Here is a 21081-nt window from a genome sequence, read left to right as displayed (position 1 = left end):
TGAAGGTACTGCAGAGGAACCCAGGTGTGTGAGACCCAGGGCTGAGACCTCCAAGCCTGCTCGGATCGGGACTGGGCCTCCTCCACCCAGATTTCCCTTTTCCCAGTACCTAGTCAGTCACACCCAGGAACTGCTTCATATGACCAAGATCATGAGTTGAAAGTCTTAAGGCTGAACTTGGAACTCTGGTTGGCTATCTTCAGAGCAATCTATGACAAATTAGTCTACATTTGCTTTAGGATTGATGATATTATGGAGCATATAATCATTACTTTTTTGTTGATAGTTATTATGGAGTATCCCACCCACATGGCAGAGCCTGGCAAGCTACCCGTGGCATATTCAATATGCTAAAAACAGTAACAATAATTCTCACAATGGAGGCATTCCTGGTGCCCACTCAAGCAAATCGATGAACAATGGGATGACAGTGCTACAGTACTACAGTTATTATGGAATTTACTACTTTTTTCAAGGACATTTCTATTTTTATTATTTATTCACTTGTGTTTGCACTGTTGGAGGTGGAACCCTGGGCCTTCCACATATAGAAGGCAGCTGCCACTGAGCTTTGCTCCCAGTCCAGTGCTTTTATTTTAGATTGCATTTCTCGTGTTGTCCAAGCCACTGAGAAGATGATGTCATTAGATAGAAATGGGCTTTTCATTTCAGGGACAATTCAGTTCTTTAAGATACACCTTATCAAACAATACCAGGTGAATTTCTTGGTGAACAGTTACTAAAATGAACAATACAATTCAAAATGCCAAATTTAAGCATTGGGTACTAAACTCCTGTCCTTCCTTCACCATAGGATTAGTTGAACTTGAGGAATGTATCCCTGATTTTGTGACACAGCCCCGCATCACACCTCCAAAGCCCAAGGTCACCACCACCAAAGCTGGCTTTCTGAACAGGTCAGCGAGGCTGGAACGTGAGTTGGAAGAGGTTCATAAGGTATGTCTCTTTTTGTTGTTTGGCTTTCTCGTTTTGGGTTTTGGGTCACACCCAGCAGAGCTGGGATGGAGGTTGGTCCCTTCAGTGCTCAGGGGACCATGTGGTGCCTGTGATTGAATCTGGGACTCAGACATGCAAAGCATCTGCTTCAGTCCTTCAGGCCATTTCCCCAGCCCTCAAAAGATAGGATCTTAATCCAGAAAACAAGATGCTGTGTAAAACATTTGCAGAGGACAATTGTTGCACTTTGTCTTGAACATGAGTTTCAATACACATTTATCTTCAGCCTCCTCTTCTAGACATTTCTCTACTGTAGGTTGCCTGTGCTCTATTGAACCAATGTAGTTTACCTTCCTCATTTTAAACTTTACACTCTCTTGGAGATTTTAAAAGTCAAGTTACTTTCTGAAAGTGGTTGACTATGGATCTATATAATAAAATTTGATGCTACATTGAGATGGAGCAAGTTCCAGATTTAGGAACTTGTTGTAGTTCAAGTAGTGTGGTTTTAGTAGTGTGATAGGCTGCATTTTCCCCCCTTTTGTATTGACTTCCAGAGAATCGCACACAAAATTAGTTTAGCCATTCTCTCATGTAATTTAAACTGAGGAGGCCTGATGGTTATCTCCATGAGCCAATCCCACAGCATCCCCCAACCTGGCTGTCCCTTGCAGTCATTGGAACATAGAATACAGAACGCATTTGGATAGTTCAGAAGTCTTTGTCCATCTGTAGTACACACCGGAAGTGCTTGCAGGACTTGTTGAAACATGTCTCTTGGCCCTACCCACAAACTTTCTGATTCAGTAGGTCTGGAGTGTTTGCATTTTTAAAATGAGCTTCCAGATGCTGCTGCTGCAGGAACCATAATTTCAGACTCACTGGTTTATGACATACTCACATCACTGGCCTGTGCATGTGTGTCTGTTAGTAGGCCTGAGTAATGGAATAAGAAGCCATGGAAGTCCATAGTCAGCACGAAAATTAGGGCTTTGAGAAACCTAGGAGATAGTTCAAGTATGATAGAGCACACCCCTGGCATTACGAGCCCCTCTCCTCAGTACCATAGCTGTACCCCTGGTGGTCCCCAAGCACCTCTAGGTTCATTATGGTGACCTCAAGCACCCCCAGAAGTGGCTCCTACATAAAAATGAGGACACTGAGAATCATCTAGACATCTGGTTCTTGGCCCTTTGATTCTCTGGAGCACTGTTAAGCATTCTCTTGCTTTGTTTAAGTTCTTTTTGCAGATGCTCTTTACTATTGTATAGGAATTCCTTTAAATTCTTATATACTTCTTTTTTTTCTAATATCCTTTTAATACTGTGCCTTTAAATCATATGTTTATGTTTAATCTTATCAAATATTTTGCCTGAATCTATTAAGGCAGTAATACTTGGATTCTTTGTAAAATTATTGTTATGAGGGACATTCATTGTTTGGTGGATCCAGGGTCTCATTCATGCAAATTCTGTGCTTCACAACCACTTATCTCCCACCAAGTATCTCTCTCCCTCTTCCTATATACATATTGTTAGATTTGATTTACTAACATGCTGTTCAGAATTTTTATTTTATAATCACAAGTGAAATGCGTTTTTCTCACTTGACTATATAAGGTATTGGTGTCAGAGTTATACTCTCTCAAATTTACCTTTCAAGGTAATAGTGAGGTTGATATTAAAGAAATAATTAAATATTTTTTCATTATTGATTTTATTATGCTTTTATTTGCAGCTGGACTCTTTGGCCATTTTAATTTTAATTCTGAAACTAATTTTTCTTTAAAATTGGAGTTGTCTTCCTTTATTCTTATACTTCCCAAGTAAGACTTGTATCACATCATTTAACATTCATGTATTAACGGTTAGGGTATTAATGGAAATATTTCACATCTGTTCCTGTCTTTTAGTTATGTAGATATTTTTGGAAGCAACAGGTGTTTTCAGTTTCATTTCTGTCCTTAATATATATTTTATATAAGCCAATGTATGTATACTGTATCTGAAACATATGCATGTATGTATATTTATATGTCTAAACAAATATGTGAAATACATATATGTATCTTTAAAAACTTTCACACAAAATAGTTCTGCCTGAGCTGTGTATCTGTGTGGTATTAGGCATTGGACCTGGAGCCTCACATGTGCAAGTATTTACTGCACTTGCCTAAGATTTTTAACATGTAATACCCTTCCATATCAGTGTCATCAGAAAAGCTTTTTTAAAATTTTATAATGCAATGTAAAATTATATAAATTAACCACAACATATTTTGATGAATATTTATATTGTTTCCAATTTATTTATTTGTTTATTTTTGATTTCTGGGTCACACACAGCAATGCTCAAGGGTTATCCCTGGCTTACTCAGGAATTACTCCTGGTGGTGTTCAGGGGACCATATGGGATGGTCATCTGACCCAGGGCATCTAACCTGGGTCAGCTACATGCAAGACAAATGCCCAACCTGCTGTCCTATTACTCTGGTTCCCAAGTTTTAAATTCTAATATTAAAACAATGCTGCAAGGAATTACTCTGCCTACAATTTGGCACATGTATATCTTGAAAAAAATTTTCAGACATGGAATTACTGACCCACAATATGTGTATAATTTATCATTTTGATGGTTATTGCCAGATTTTCTTAGAAAATTTAGGTAAGTCATCTGTGTACATGCTTGCCATAGGCTTATGGTAGATAACTTTGACTATATTGAGGAAAGTTCCCTCAATAGTGGTGTACTAATCTTAAGAGTGTCTGTTTCCCCATGTCTTGACCAACGTAATCTGCAATGAATCACTGTTTCAAAGTAGTTTAAGCTGGAGGACCAAGTTGGATCCCCTGCACCACATGGGCCACTGAGTAACAGTGGGAATAGTGTGACCCCCAGCACTGTTGGGTCACAGACACCAAGAATGGCCTCAGTCCCCATGTCCTGGACAGCAGGCCTTCCATCCACCCCAGGAAAAAACAGTCGTTCAAGGCACTCATTCAAACAATGCCTGAATTTAGAATTGTTTAGAAGGTTTAGGCTGAGTCTGCTTTCTGTTGCTTTACTAATTGCAGTCATAGACCTATTGTATATTTGCTGTCGGTTCCATTCAGAGGCTTTACAAAAACTAATAATTTCATGTCATTCCAAATTTTACTTGTATTCTATTAATGTCAAGTTTTATCACTTTTTAATTTTTTTGTGGTAAAAGTAGTACAAAATGTATTATATAATAAAAAAGTAACTAATGCATGATTTTTAAATCACAAAAGACAGGTTTTTTTTATTACTTTTAAGTTAAAAGTATCAGACTCAGTGTCTAACATATATAAGGCATGTGTTATACCAGTGAGCCATATCCTTGGCTAATGATAGAAGCTTTTAATAACTAAGACATAAGACATTTTAAGGATTGGAGAGATAGTGGGTAGGACAGGTTTGATCCCCAGTGCCACATTCGGTGCCCCAAAGGCTACCAGGAGTGATCCCTGAGCACAGACCCAGGAGTATACCCTGAGCACTAAAGAGGGTGTCCCCAAAACAAAACAAAAATAACAATTTTAAATTCCCATTTTAAAAAAAGATTCTAATGAACTTTAAACAATTTTTTAAGTAAATAACAATTTCCCCCACATCAGCCTTTCTTTTGAGGCATCGCATACAATAATGTTAATGTTCTATACCTGCACTGCTACTACCACATGCCTCTTCCCACCGAAGTGCAAGGATCCCACCATTATCCCAAGGTCCCTTCTCCCCTACCGCCCTTGCTTGACATCTTGAATTCAAAGTTCAATTAACTCTATCTCATAATTTGTTTTCACTGCAATAAGACCCGCCACATTTTTTTATTAAAATGAATCCACATAGAATATATGCCACATTTGCTTAGTGATTAATTTTTTGTTTGGTGGCATAACCAGCTGCACTCAGGGATCATTGCCAGGATCTATGTTCAAGGATCATTCCTTGTGGGATTGGGAGACCATATGGGTGCTGGGGACTGAACCTGAGCAGCTGCGTGCAAGGCCAGCACCCTACCTGCTATGCTCTCTCTCTGACCCTGGTCAGTGGTTGATGTATCCTTAGGGACATTAAAGCATCTCATCCGAGTGCCCCAGTTTGGACTTTCTCACAGTGTCCAGACATAGAGAAGGTATTTCTGATTAATATTCTTGTCTATGTCTAGATCCTATAGTGTGAGCACAGACAAGGCTAAGAAATGATGTGAGCTGGTGTTATTTCAGGCACTGTTGGATAAGAAGTCTGAGGTTCCCGAACCAAAGAAGCCACTGCGCTTCCTTGAGAGAAAGCCGATGCCTAAGCCCCGGCTTCCAACTCCAACCTTGGTGATGTGTTCTAATGTAAGTTTGAAACTTTTTTCCTTTGAAATGATCAAGCCAGTGTTGCTATCAGTTTATTCAGATAGTTTGGGTTAAAACACACACACACACACACACACACACACACACACACACACACGAATTTAACAAATGTTCATTTCCTCAGATCTGTTTTTTCCTCTGGTTTTTGGGTTTTGAGGCACTCCTGGCCCCAGGAGCTCGGGCGTCCACGTGAAGATGCCAGGAACCTGGGTCAGCTACATGCAAGACAAGTGCCTGCTCACTGTGTAATCTCTCCAGTCCCTCCCAAGACCTTTCTTATGTTTAGATTTCAAACATCAAACAACATCAAAGCAAACTACATAAAATGAAATATAAATCCAATTTTTTCTAAGAATAGAAGCACACAGGTTTCTATTAAAAAATTAAATAAAAAACAATGGTATTGGGGCTGGAGCGATAGCACAGCGGGTAGGGCATTTGCCCTGCACGCAGCCGACCCAGGTTCGATTCCCAGCATCCCACATGGTATCCTGAGCATGCCAGGAGTAATTCCTGAGTGCAGAGCCAGGAGTAACCCAAAATACAAATTTTGGGTTACAGCTGGCAAAAAAAAAAAAAAAAGGCAAAAAACACCCAGTGGTATTGCCAAATACTATGCATGCTGGAGCTGGATGTGGCCCAAAAACCAAGAAAAAGAAAAAAGAAAAAAATAAGGAAGAAAGAAAAGAGGAAAAAAATCAAAATGCAAAAAATTGCAAAGAATAAAGGCTGAGAGATGGCTCTCTGGACTAGACCTCATGTTTTGCTTGCTGGAAACCTGATAGAAATAGGTTTCTTTTATTAGAAACCTAATAGAAGCCTGGGTTCACGTCAGATGGTCTCCAGACCACATCTGGGAGTGACCCACTGAGCACTGCTGGATGTGACCCCACAACTGAAAAAAAGAAAAAGGAATGAAAATACAATGAACAAAATACTTATAAAATAGGCACTAGAAGGCTGTCTGTACATTAGAAGATAGAACTGTATTTTACCACAGAATTGTCACACTTTGCTTTGTTTTCAGTAATATGGCACAGTTTTTTCCTTAAGCTTTAAACAATACCTGCAACCTACTTTTATGCAAAAAATGAAAGAATGAATGAGCAGTGATTGTCCATGAATCTGAGATGATTCTGCAGTGAAATACAGAGGTTGATGAAGACTTACTCTCCCATCTCTAGAGAGGTGGGGGTGGAGGAGCACAGGCAGCAGTAGAACTGTCGGCCTGGAAGGTTGAGATGGTCCTCTCAGTGTCAGCCTGTGCTCTCCCAATGCAGGACGGGTCTCCGTGGAGCCAGGAGTCTTCAGCAGATGAATGCTTTGGAGGGGGGGAGGAGGAGCTGATGAGGAAGATCTCCCCGATCCCTCTCATGAGTCACATCTGTGGAGGACTCGAGCACTCCCACCCTACAGAAGTCTGTACTTCTGGACAGCGACTCGATATGTCCATGCAGTTCCAGTCCTGCCTGTGGTTTATTGGTTGTTGTTCCTCTGTGCAATACCTTTGGCTTGGCTATTGCTTTCTTTTCCATTCAGAGGCAACTTAATTCCATTTGCAGACTCTGGCCTTTCTGCTTTCCTCAAGTTACTATTGAGGGTGATTTTTATGGATGACTAATATTGTTTGTTATATGCTGATTTTTGCCAGTTTAGCTAAATTCTTCTGAGATGGTTGGTAACTCCCACCCTATATCCCATGTCAAACTAGTGATGTTTCCTTGTGATTAAACTTTTTTTTTCTTTTTGGGTCACATCCGGCGATGCACAGGGGTTACTCCTGGCTCTACACTCAGGAATCACCCTTGGCAGTGCTTAGGGGACCATATGGGATGCTGGGAATCGAACCCGGGTTGGCCGCGTGCAAGGCAAACACCCTACCCGCTGTGCTATTGCTCCAGCCCCCGTGATTAAACATTTAAAAAGAATTAAAAAAGAAATGTCAGACAGAATTCTTGTTGCTTCCAAAAGGTTTTTCAGGCGAGGACTACAAAAATATGAAATATGAGATTGACTGAATGGGGCCAGAGAGGCAGTACAGCTGGTGGTGGGCCTGCCTTGAGCACAGCTGAGCAGATGCAATCCTCAGTGCCTGTGGGGATTGTACTTCAGAGCAGTATGCTTTCCAGAGCACTACCTAGGGTGATCCGAGAGTGCACCCCTGAACACCCCCAGCTGTGGCCCCCAAAAGAAAACAACTGAATGCATAGGTATCCCTGTGTGGCAGCAGGTGAATTCTTGCCTTACTGATAAGAGTTAATGATTTGTTGTTGTTGTTGTTGTTGCTTTTTGGGTCACATCCAGTGATGCACAGGGTTTACTCCTGGCTCTGCACTCAGGAATCATTCCTGGCGATGCTCAGGGGACCATATGGGATGCTGGGAATCGAACCCGGGTTGGCCGCATGCAAGGCAAATGCCCTACTCACTGTGCTATCGCTCCAGCCCGAGTTAATGATTTTTATCATGGAAAAATCATAATGAATGTTGATGATACAGTGTGTCACATTTAAAATATGCCATCTCCAAAGAGGTGGGCAACATGATTTCTTTCTCTTTTTTCTGAAGACTGTTCCTTGGCACACATTTCTTCCCCAAGTATTGGAAGTCAACTGCTGCTCTCTAGTCCCTTGTTCCTGCCTTTGTTATTTCAGGAAGAAGAAGATATAGACATGGCTGTGATCTACCTGCAGAAGTTACTCCGAGGCAGAGCAGTTCAGAACATGGTGGGTAGGGCCAGTGCTTCTCACTCAGGAGAGATTCCTAAAGGGTTTCTGGGCCAGATTCCTTGGAGCAAATGGAATTGCTTGGAATTCCTTGAAGTGAATGGGAGTGAATTTCTTGCCAGATAGTTCCCTGAGCATAGTAAGCATCACTCTACACCAGGCATGATCCCTGAGCACAGAGACTGGTGGAAGCTGAGTGTGGAACGAAAACCAACTTTTTATTTATTTATTTTAAAATTTTTAATTGTTAATTGAATCACCATGAGATAGTTACACAGCTTTCATGATCGGGTTTCAATCATACAATGTTCCAACACCTGTCCCTCCACTAGTGTACATTTTCCCACCTCCAGTGTATCCAGTATCCCTCATGCCCTCCCCCCTTCATCCCGCAGGCACTTCTCTTCTTTGTCTCTCTCTTTCTCTCTCTACTTTTGGGCATTATGGTTTGAAATACAGATACTGAGAAGCCATGATGTTTAGTCCTTTACCCATATTCAGCACACATCTCCCATCCAAAACGATCACTCCAACCATCATTGTCATAGTGGTCCCTTCTCTAGCCCAACTGTCCTCTCCCCCAGCCCTTGAGGGTTTGATACCAAGGCTTCCAACTGTGGACCAATCCTCCTGGCCCTTGTTGGTGGGAATGCCTACTGGTCCATCCATTTTGGAAAAAGGTATGGGCAGTCCTCAAAAATCTAGAAATTGAGCTTCCATATGACCCAGCAGTACCACTTCTGGAAATATATCCCAGGAGCCAAAAAAAAAAAAACCCCACAGTAGAAATGACATTTGCACCTGTATGTTCAATGCAGCACAGTACACAATAGCCAGAATGTGGAAACAATCCAAGTTCCTAAAAGCCAACTTTTAACAAAAGGCATCATTTTGAACCTCAACTATACACCCACATTATATATTTTGTGCTCTGTGTATACATATCTCTCTTTTTTCCTATCAAGACCCCAATCACCTGGGTTAAGGGGATGGCATTTACTGCCAGCTGACTCAAACCTGTCACTCTGGCTGTCAGGCCCCATGTGATTAGCCCTGCTGATATAGTATGAACACGTCTGTCAACCCCCAGCTCTATTTTTCCCCTGTCTGTGCAGTCATTTCATTTTATTTCCTTGGTTTTGGGGCCCCAGATCAGGATTTACTCCTGGCTCTGTACTCAGAGATCACTCCTGTAGGTGCTGGGGGATCCTCTGTGTTGCTAAGGTTCAAATCAGGGTCAGCCTTAGCCCCCTGTGCAGTCTGATCCTGGCAATTATGACTATTAAAAGGCTTAGGTCAGAGGAATCAGCCCAGGGAAGCACCAGTGTTCAGCGTTATTTTTAAATTCTTTACATTTTCCCAGAGCGAGGTGTGGGAGGCTGGCAGCAGATCCTGTATTATGGTCTGGGGATAGATCAATCGGAAAAGAAAAAATTGCATTTCTTAGAGAAGGAGCACAAGATTGGGGAGAAGGTTCTAGCTGACTAATATGAACCCAAAGTGGCCAGTCTGACTTTGAGGGATGTCTCTTAAGAAATCAAGCCATAGGGCTGATTAGATAGTACAGTGGGTAGGGCCTTGTTTTGCACACAGCTTAACTAGTTTCAATACCCAACACCCGGTATGGTCACCTGAGCACCTCCAGGAGTGATCCCTGAGTGCAGAGCCCAGAGTAATCCCTGAGCACCAAAACCAACCAAACAAATCAAGCTAAGGACAGATAACTAAGTCCCCTGCCCTTCACCACCCACACCTGCTTTCTAGACACCCCGCTTGCTGTCACAGGGCCTCCCAGCTCACTGCAGGGGTGTTATGGTGCTCACCTGAAAGTCTCTCTTTTTTTTTTTTTTTTTTTCTTTTTGGGTCACACCCGGCGATGCACAGGGGTTATTCCTGGCTCTGCACTCAGGAATCACCACTGGCCGTGCTCAGGGGACCATATGGGATGCTGGGATTTGAACCTGGGTCGGCCGCGTGCAAGGCAAACGCCCTACCCGCTGTGCTATCTCTCCAGCCCTGAAAGTCTCTCTTTATTTTGGTTTTGATCCAGATGTTTGAAGGGAAGGAGAAGCGCCTGGAATTGATCCAGGAACTGCGCACCAGTCATGCACTGCAGGAAGACGAAAAGATGGTGAAGAAAGCGGAGAAGCAAGTGACCTTGGCATTACAGCGACAAAGGAACCTGCATGAGAACAAGGTTCTCGCCCTCCCTCTCTTTTGCTCTCTCTCATTTCCTTTTTTTCTTTGATTTTTTTTTTCTTTTTGGGTCACACCCGGCGATGCACAGGGGTCACTCCTGGCTCTGCACTCAGGAATCACCCCTGGCAGTACCCAGGGGACCATATGGGATGCTGGGAATCAAACCCGGGTTGGCTGCGTGCAAGGCAAATGACCTACCTGCTGTGCTATCACTCCAGCCCCTCTTCTTTGATTTTTTTATTGTATCAACAGCATGATACAATAGAATATCATTAAAATAACATTAAAAAATACCACTCCCCTACACACACACACACACACACAATCTCATTGCTCTTATCATAGTCTACATCATTGTTATTAATTTCACTTGGGGGCTTCTCAAGAAGTGCTCAGGGACCTCCATTTTCCAAGAGTATATGCTTCCTTTGTGCTCTGTGTTTTTTCTTTAAGCTTTTCTTTTGTGTGCATGGCAGTATCCCCAGAGGTGCTCAGAGTCTACTCCCAGTTCTGTGCTTGAAGGTCACTCTCAACAGTGCTCAGATTGAACCCAGCCTTCCCACACACAAAACATGCATGCGAGTCCTTTGAACTATCTATCCAGTCATTTTTTGTTTGATTGGTTTTTGGGGCCACACCTGGCAGTATTCAGGGTTACTCCTGACTCTGTGCTCAGGGATCATGAGTAGTGGTGCTTGGAGACACTGTGGTGCCAAGGACCAAAGCAATATCAGCCATGTGCAAGGCAAGAGCACACTCCAGCACTATCTCTCTGGCCCTAATCCAGTCTGCATTTTTAGACATAATGTTACTGTACAATTAATAGCCTGCCATGTAGTGTAACATGTATGTAGAGGGAGACCAAAAAAAAAAATGACTGACTCATTTCACTGTGATTTGCTTTACCGCAGAGGTCTAAACAGATGTGCAATGTCTCTGAGGTAACAGGACATTTCCTGGGCTGTTTTCATGGGAAATACAATAGAAGGCAGGAAGGGGAGCACAGCAGAGTCTGGACATTTTGACAAATCACCATTCTCAGTGGAATTTGCATCCTTCATATGCTTGCTATTTTTTTTTCTTTTTCTAAGTTGTCGCTGATTGAGAACCACTTGGCTGGCCTGGAAGGAGGGGTGCTGGCCGACATGTTTGACTTCCTGTCTAAAGAGCTGGTAAGACTGCAGGAGGAGAGGCGCATCCACGCCTTTGCCATGATGGCAGAGCGACAGCGGAGGATGCGGGAGGCCGAGGAGAGCGGCCGGCGCCAGCTGGAGGAGAGGCGCCTGCGCGAGGAGGACCAGATATTTAAGGAGGCAAGTGGGGGCAGCTGGATGCCGGGTCAGGGTCTGGAGAGAGTCAGGTCCACAAGGAGGAGACTTATGGTCTGCAGCTGGTAGACGCTCTCTGTGTCTCTTGCATCCAGCAGATCTGTCTTGAGTTTCCTCACCATGCCAGGGCATTGTGGGATGCGTCAGAAGGAATCCATGCTCTTCTGTGGACCTTAGGTGCTAAATAACACGCAGACAAGTACAGGATTAGAGGACAGTGGTTCTCTTCACAAGGCTGCCCTGCTTGCTGTGTGGAGAACAGGTTGGAGGGAAGACAGGCTTGAGCAAGCAGAAGATGGTCCATGTCCTGAGGTGGGAAGGCCCAGAGGGGCAGTGGTTAGGGGTAGGGGTGCACTCAGGACTTTGATTTCTGTTGAATCTGAGATGTCACGGTGCTGTCACTTTGATGTCGGTGGGCCCCACAGGTGACTTATGTCAAGTGGGGAGGAGAAAGACGGTCACTTTCTCCCCAACTGCCTCCACCACCCAGGACCCAGGGTTACTGGGTTCTTGTCCTGCTCGCAGAAAAGAATTTCAGGAGTAGACAAGCAGTGAAGTAAACAGATTTTATTCGGAGGGTTTTTGAGGGAAGGAGGAAGGGATAAGTGGGAGAGAGAAAAGAGTAAGAGTAATGCCCTCAAGAGAGAACGCGGGCTTCTCCAAGGGTGGAGAGAGCCCCTACACACATCCTAACACTAGAGATGAAAGTATGAAACTATTAATGAAGTTTATACATATAACTCAAAAATAAATGAATGCATATTTTGGGGTTGCATACTCTCAAATAATTATCTCACAATGTGCTATGCAATAAATATTTTAGATTTCTATGTAGTCTTGTTACTGTGAAACCAGTTTGGTTCCTGAATGGGTTCTTGAATTTCGTATGTAAAATTTGCATAAAGAACTTCAGATGCATATTAAGCTATAGTATATTTTTGTAGAGTTTAGTAGGCAGTTCTAGGTCCCTCACCAGTATCCAGGCTTCTCTCTCTCTCTCTTTCTCTTTCTCTCATCCCCATGAGAATTTTCACTGTTCCTCTGGCCCAACACACGCATCTGCCACATCCGCACCCAAACACTCTGAGGTGGAGAGAATTTTTTTTTTTTAATTAGTGAATCACCATGAGGTACAGTTACAAACTTAGGAACTTTCCTGTTTGCATTACAGTCATACAATGATCATTTACCCATCCCTCCACCAGTGCCCATTCTCCCCCACCAATGTTCCCAGTATCCTTCCCACCAACCCCCCCACCCTATCCCCCACCACCTCACTCCTCTGCGGCAGGGCATTCCTTTTTGTTCTCTCTCCTTTTGAGTGTTGTGATTTGCAATAGGGGTATTGAGCGGCCATCGTGTTCAGTCTATAGTGTACTTTCAGCACTCATCTTTCAACCTGAACGGATCCTCCCAACATCCTTTGCTTGGTGTTCCCTTCTCCATCTGAGCTGCCTTTCCCCCCAGCATGTGAGGCCGGTTTCCAAGCCATGGAGCAGACCTCCTGGTCCTTATCTCTACTACTCTTCAGGTTAGTGAAGAGGCTATTTTTCCTTGGCTCTAGTCATTGGAGAGCTTGGTCCATGTTCTTTCAGTCAGAGTATCCAGCTTCCTGGGAACGGGGGTGGGGCTAGAGTAGCCAGCTGCTTCTGAAGTAGGCATAGCCCAGAGCAGTGGAGGCAAAGCTGACCGAGAGTCACAGAGCAGATGTGGGCCACATGGTCAAGAGAAAAAAGGGCCAAATTGGAACTTTAAAAAGTATATGCCAGAAGGCTTTCTGAACTGCATGCGTGTACTTTTGAGTTCCCCAGATTAAAAAGAAAAAAATGTGAATTTGGGGATTTTCCCCATCTTCTTCTTAGTTGGTTTATAGCAGTCTTCAGCATAACAGAACTTCATGGATATAGTTTAACACATCTGTATGTGTATAAAACACACTGAACCCACCTCAAATTCCTGATGTCACTCAACTACCAGAAAGACCCCTCTCCTCATTCCTTCTCCCTTGTCCTTTTTTCTATGGGAACCACCATAGTTTTCACCAAGTATAAGAGTTTCTTATTTTTATTTTTAAAAACTTTTTAATTGAATCACTTTGAGATAGACCCTTACAAAGCTGTTCATGATTAGGTTTCAGTCATACAGTATTCCTACACCCATCCCTCCACCAGTGTACATTTCCCAGCACCAGTGTCCCCAGGTTCTCTCTCATTACCCTCCATGCCCCATCCCCTGCCTGCCTCTATAGCAAGAGCTTTTCTTCTCTCTCTCTCTCTCTCTGAGTTTTGTTTTGAGTGATTTTATCCCTTTAATTATATTCAACAAATGAATGTAAAATCATGCAATTGTCTTACACCTCCTTAACTATTTTACTTAGCATGATCATAGCTCAGGATTCATCTATTTTGTATCAAAAACTCAATTTCATAATTTAATAGCAGTATGGTATTCCAGTGAGAATGGTATATGTACCACAGTCTCTAGCCAGCTGTCTGCTGGTAGGCATTCAGGCTGCTGCTCTGTTCGAGGTGATAATGCTGCTAAGACCTAGGGTGCACACATCACTCTGAATTAGTAACCTCCACATTGGTTCCATAGAGTTATACCAGTTCACATTCTTACCCTCAGTATACCTTTTTCCACATCCTCTCCAGTACTTGTTGTTTTTAAATTTTTTGAATATGCAACATTCTTACAGGCCTGAGGTGGTACCACATTGTGGGTTTGTTCTTACAGGTGGTACCACATTGTGGGTTTTTTTTTTTTTTTTGCTTTTTGGGTCGCACCTGGCGATGCACAGGGATTACTGCTGGCTGTGCACTCAGGAACCACCCCTGGCGGTGCTCAGGGGACCATATGGGATGCTGGGTCGGCCACATGCAAGACAAATGCCCTACCCGCTGTGCTATCACTCCAGCCCCCCACATTGTGATTTTGCTTTGTATTTCAGTTTGGAGTTTTCTAATTTAAGATTCTAATGACTTGTCCAGTTTCCATGGAATCAGATTGGGGTTGTGTACTATTTGGCTTTTTTTTTGGTTTGTTTGTTTGTTTTGGGGACACATCCAGCAGTGCTCAGGGCTTACTCCTGCTTCTGTGTTCAGAGATCACTCCTGGCTGCCTTGGGAGACCATATATACTACCAAGGATCAAACCCATGTCAGTTGTGTGCAAGGCAAACACCCTGCCCACTGTAATATCTCTCCAATTCCAAAAATGAATACTATTTGGTGGGTATTTTTTTAAATTAAAAAACAAAAGCAAAAAATGGATTAAAATGAAATAATCTGCCTTCCTTTTATAAAGTTTAAGATACTTTGGCTATACATTTTTCAGGCTCAACTGTTTTTTTTCTTTTTGTTTTTTTGGCCCACACCGAGAAGTACTCAGGGCTTACTGCTGGTGGGCTCAGAGGAACCATATATGGTCCTAGGGATGAAACCTAGCCCATTTTGTACATATCACGTTGTCACGTGCAAGGCAAGCTCCCTATCCACTGTACTATTACTCCAGCACCAGATTCAACTTTTTAATACAGGTAACAAATCATATGTAATACGTAATAACCTACAGCATTCAGGTTTTAGTTTCCAGCCATCCTAATACATTTTTCTTTAAGAAGAGTTATTAAGATTTAAAAACACTTAAAACCAGAAGTTGCTTTTTCCTACCTGCTCTCAATTACTGGGTAAAGCCCGCTGGGAGAGGACAAGCCAACCAGGAATGAGAATAAAGTGGTACAGGACAGCAGAACCAGTATGGAGGAAGAAAGAAGGGGAAAGGCTTCATTGAAAGTTTTTTTTCCTCCTTCCTTTCTTCCTTTCTTTCTTCCCTCCTTTTTTTTTTCTTTTGAATGATGCCAGGAAATGTCAGTCATGTTTAGAAAGGGCAAGAAAGGATTAGGATGACTTTTCCAGGATGATTTAAGGATAATAGAATCCATATTCAGATATCATGCATCATTTTCATGACCAACTTTCCTTTATAAAACTCTCTTACTGACAAACATGCTGGGCTGGAGAGACGGAACTATAGGTGAGCCCTGAGAACAGGACTGAGGAAAGGACAGCCCGTGTCCTCCAGCCCTCCCTAGACAAAACATAGACGATAAACATGCTCATATATAAACATATAGAGATATTGAGAAACACAGATCCAGACATATTTATTAATTTTGTTTTGGGGGTGACACATAGTGGTGTTCAGGGCTAATTTCTGGCTGTGTTTGGGGAACCCAGGATTGAACCCGAGCAGCCATCCATGTGTAAGGCAAGTGACTTACCCCCTTGTTCTAGCTCTCTAGCCCGTATATATATATGCTTTATTTACCTATGTATTTTATTTTGTGGCTACACCTGATGGTGTTCTGGGCTTATTCCTGGCTCTGGACTCAGGTATGACTCCTGGTGGTGCTCAGGAGACCATCTGAGGTGCCAGGAATTGAACCTCCATCAGCCACATGCAAAGCAAGTGCCCTGCCCATTGTACTAGCAATTTGATTCCACTTTTTTTTTTTCCAGAGTGTAAAACATAGTTTTCTTGTTTTATGCCACTGCTTTAGTTTTGGGGCTGGGGCCATAGCACAGCGGGTAGGGCGTTTGCCTCGCACGCAGCCGACCAGGGTTCAATTCCTTCGTCCCTCTCAGAGAGCTACTGAGAATATCCCTCCTGCACAGCAAAGCCTGGCAAGCTACCCGTGGCATATTCGATATGCCAAAAACAGTAACAACAAGTCTCACAATGGAGACATTACTGGTGCCTGCTCAAGCAAATCAATGAACAACTGGAGGAGGACAGTGCTACTTTAGTTTTGACTTTTTTTAAAAATTCAGTAGTAGTAGTAGTAATAGTAGTAATAGTAGCAGCAGCAGCAGTAGTATTGTAGTTTACACAAAAAGTTTATAATATTGTTGAAACTATGGTTTTGATATGTAATTACTGCTCCTTACTGCACCAAAGTGGCCAAGACCTTCTAGTATTTTTCTTATGTTACTTCCAGTCTTCCACTTCTTCCTCCACCTAGTAATTTTAGTAATCTTAGTTATATAATCTAAGGCCAAGGGTTTATAATCATTCAATATTATCGCTACCCTTGTTTTGTTTCTCCCCACACACGAGTGAGATCATCTGGCATTTGTTGTTTTCCAACTTCCTCCACTTAACATTATACTCCCCAGTTTCAGCCAAGTTGCAGCAAACTGCAAAGTTTCATCTCTTCTTGAAGCTGCATAGAATTCCATTGTGTACATATCACAACTTCTTTGTCCGTTCATCTGTTAATGAATGTATATATTGTTTCCATACCCTTGCTATTGTACTAAGTACTATAATGAACATACGTGTGCATGTATATGTATTTCTGGTTGAATACTCTTGTGTTTGAGGGGTGATAACAAGAAGCAGAATCACTGGGTCATATGGAAATTTTATTCTTACTTTTTTTAGAAGTCTCCATATTGCTTTCAGAGAATCTGAGCCAGACAACATTCTCACCAACAAGGAGTGAGCATTTTTTCTCACCACATCCCTGTCAACACTGGTTGTTTCTGGTTTTTTCAATATATACCATTTTTGTTCATGTAAGATATATTATTATCCTTTTGATTTTCAGCTCTCTGATAATATATGGTATACACTTTTTCATATGCCTACTGGCCATACATATATCTTTTTTATGAGTGTGTCTGTTCATCTCACCCATGTTTTTTCTTTCTTTCTTTTTTTTTCTTTTTTCTTTTTCACCCATGTTTTTGTTGGGGTTACTTTTGCTGTTATTAAGCTTTGTGGGTGCTTTGTGTACTCTAGATATTAGCCCTTTACCTTATATATGCTGGATACAAGCACATTCTTGGATTTGTATATTTATATTCACAGCCATAATCCTGTGCACAATAATTAGCAAAGGCATAAAGGAATGCATATAGATGCACATATAACCACTTTCTATGTTTTCTTATTTATTCACAAGTACATATGTGTCCAGAAATTTTGATATTTAGGAAGACATATATAAATTCATGAGGACATATATTGCTAGAGGTAGACGAAGCTTTTCATCTCTGAACTGTTATGAGACTCAGCTGTCTAATTGTTCCATTCAGGGGCTGGCTTCTTTCTGGATGTCCGGAGAGCAGGCATACTGTTTATCCCTTTGTATCTTAACAGTGCCAGCTTAGGCCTCTGTGCAGAAAAGGCACTGAGCAAGTATACTTTGCCTGGTTGTCTGTTTGGCTAGAACAGTAGTAAACTTGTCATTGGACCTCTTCCATAAGGAAGGAGGAGGAATTCCAGACCATGGAGCAGGTATCGTACAGGTAGATGTGTACAGTAGGCCTTACATACACAGTCCTGCTGTAGTGCTCTTCAAGAAACAGGTACCAGAATGTGTGCCACCCTCACACATGGGCCGGAGAGATAGTGCAGTGGGGAAGGTGCTTGTCTTGCATGCAGCTGACCTTGATTTGATGCCCAGTACAAGTTATGGTTCCCTGAGCACCACCACGAGAGTGGAGAGTGATCCCTGACAACAGAGCCAGGAATAAGCCCTGGCACTGGGTGTGACCCTCCCCCCACCCTCAATGAAAAGGAACAAGTACCAGGTAACACAGTTACAAAGGAACATTCAGACTTGAAAAAGGAAAGTGCCCTTGCCCGAGAAGTCGCAGTTCTTTGGAGGAGAGCGAATACACATATAAACTGCACTTGGTGCTTTTGATACTTCCTGCATATCTGCTTATAGACAGTCAAAACGAAACTTTATTATTTTGGGTTGCATGCTTAAGGAGCAAACCATAAAGAAAAAAGCAGGAGTTGACCATAAAACATTTAAAAATGGGAGGGGTTGTGGGCTGGAAGAAATTCTTTTTCTTTTTTTAAAATTTTATTGAATCACCATGAATTAGTTACAAGATTTCATGTTTGGGTCACAATCACTCAAAGATCAAATACCCATCCCTCCATCAGTGTACATTCCCCACCACCAATATCCCTGGCATAACCCCCCTCCCCAACTCCCCCTGCCTCCATGACAGACAATATTCCCCATACTCTGTCTCTACTTTTGGGCATTACGACTTGCAACACAGACACTGAGAGGTCATCATGTTTAGTCCACTATCTACTTTCGGCACATATCTGGGCTGGAAGAAATTCAAGTCTTTATGTGTTCTACACTTTTTGAAATATATATTCTATTATACTATTTTTATATTGAATCACTATTATACTATTTTAAGGAAAAAAATTAAAGCAGGCTAATCTGATATGATAGTAAAATATTTTCAGAAGAGATGGGGTATCTTCTAACTTTCTGCTTTCCTGGGCTAAGGCATGACCCTTATGTCAGTTTAGATTTAGGAACCACATCTACTAACACTGCACCCAGCTCTGTGCTTGAGGGTCACTCCTGGCCGTGTTTGGGTGCCATGTGGTGCTGGACACTAAACATTCAGTCAGCCAACTGAACTATCTCTCTGGCCCACTCATGACTGCTTTAAGATGACTCCTACTGCTCCAGCATTATGTCCCTATGAAAGAAGAAATGAAAAGAGAGATCAAACAAACAAAACAAAGTAAGTATAGCCTTTCTCTTAAGAATCCATTCCGGAGGACTGGATAAAAAGCTCAGTGGCTTAATGTATCTGCCTTGAAACCTTGCAAGCTCATGGCCATGAAGTAAATTTCCCAGTGCCATTGTCCCATCAGTGCTGAGCACAGACGTAGCAGCCCTGCTTACGCCTGGCACTCTTGTTGTCCGCGACCCCCAGAACCACAAAAGAAAAGAAAAGAGAAAGGGAGAGGGGAAGGAAAAAAAGAGAAAGAAGGAGAAGGAATGAAGGAAGGAAGGAAGGAAGGAAGGAAGGAAGGAAGGAAGGAAGGAAGGAAGGAAGGAAGGAAGGAAGGAAGGAAGGAAGGAAGGAAGGAAGGAAGGAAGGAAGGAAGGAAGGAAGGAGAACCATGAGCCATGAGTGCAAGAAAAGTAGTTTTTATTCTAAGCACTTGGCTCAGCAAAAACTCAGGGGTTCTATTATTTATTTATTTATTTATTTTGCTTTTTGGGTCACACCCAGCGATGCTCAGGGGTTACTCCTGGCTTTGCACTCAGGAATTACTCCTGGCGGTGCTTGGGGGACCATATGGGATGCCAGGGGATCGAACCCGGGTCGGCCGAGTGCAAGGCAAACGCCCTACCCGCTGTGCTATCGCTCCGGCCCCGCAGGGGTTCTATTATTAAAGTAGAGGGAGGGAAAAGAAATTGGGAAATACTTGTTAGTGTTTATTAGTATTTACTTATTATACTCTCACAGTTAGGGAGTTTGACCAAGACATAGAGCTGAGAGAAAGCGAGATGAGAATAAGAATTCTCACCCAAGGACAGTAGACACAAGGGCCAGGGGGATTGCCCCATAGCTGGAAAACTATTTCACGAGTGGAAGGGAGAAAGCAGATGGAATAGAGAAGGGATCATTAAGAAAATGATGGCTGGAGGAAGCAGTTGGGATGGGAGATGCATGCCAAAAGTAGATAATGGACCAAACATGATGACCTCTCAGTGTCTGTGTTGCAAGCCATAATGCCCAAAAGTAGAGAGAGAGTATGAGGAGTACTGTCTGCCAAGGAGTCAGGAGGGGGCTGGGAAGGGGGGGTATACCCAAGATATTGGTGGTGGGGAATGTGCACTGATGGAGGGACGGGTGTTTAATCATTGTGAGAATGTAACCCAAACATGAAAGCTTGTAACTATCTCACAGTGATTCAATAAAATTTAAAAAAAAAGGTTAAAAAAAAAGAAAGAAAGTGAGTCAGAATTCTAAGCAGGTTTTCTCCGAAGGCCAGTGCCTTTCTGCAGGTCTGTATCACTTGTGTCCGGGTCAGGCTGCTCAGAATGAGTGGGTAAATGGATTAGGAGGGATGGACTGACTGAAGAAGGAGTCATCAGTGAGAGGCACATTGATTTAACGCAAGAGAGAAATGTGCTCTTGTGCGGGTGCCTGTGTATTTTCCTTGTCTTGTTTGCACTGGCTTCCCTGTTCTGAGTAACTCTGGGGGATTGGCTTTGCAGGTGATTAAAATTCATCAAAGTACTGTAGCCTCCTATCTGGAAGATATAATACTAAATGCTGAAGAGAGTACTGCTGATGTTCAGGCCAGGGAAGAAATTGAGAAAATAGCTCAACAGATCAATGATGTTGCTTATGAAATGGAGGACCGGTATGTACCACCTGCCCCCCTCAATATGGTAGAATTGCAAATATTTTCAATAGTTTAAGATGTAACCTTCAAATAAATATGTCTCTATGACTAATGCATTAGTATTCACTTTTTAAAAGAAAAGCATAACTTAAAATTTTGGGGTTTTTTATTGTTATTTTTAAGATTTTTTAATTGAATCGCTGTGAGATGGACCCTTACAAAGCTATTCATGATTAGGTTTCAGTCATACAGTATTCCAACACCCATCCCTCCACCAGTGTATATTTCCAAGCAC

The 21081-nt window shown here is 42.5% G+C and overlaps 1 protein-coding gene across 1 annotated transcript in view; it reads left to right on the top strand.

Annotated features, from left to right (window-relative positions):
* Nucleotides 1-21081, top strand: part of CFAP91 (cilia and flagella associated protein 91) — a 110525-nt gene that overhangs the window by 61497 nt on the left and 27947 nt on the right. Inside the window, exons 10-15 of the mRNA XM_055127747.1 lie at nt 815-957; nt 5205-5321; nt 7996-8067; nt 10118-10264; nt 11358-11579; nt 20656-20804. Of these exons, the coding sequence (XP_054983722.1) occupies nt 815-957; nt 5205-5321; nt 7996-8067; nt 10118-10264; nt 11358-11579; nt 20656-20804 (850 nt within the window). The remainder of the gene's footprint in view (nt 1-814; nt 958-5204; nt 5322-7995; nt 8068-10117; nt 10265-11357; nt 11580-20655; nt 20805-21081) is intronic.

This window comes from Sorex araneus, chromosome 2, assembly GCF_027595985.1.
Source record: "Sorex araneus isolate mSorAra2 chromosome 2, mSorAra2.pri, whole genome shotgun sequence".
Lineage (NCBI taxonomy): Eukaryota > Metazoa > Chordata > Mammalia > Eulipotyphla > Soricidae > Sorex > Sorex araneus.
Note: the sequence above shows the minus strand (reverse complement) of the source record. Positions and strands in the feature narration are given on the sequence as shown.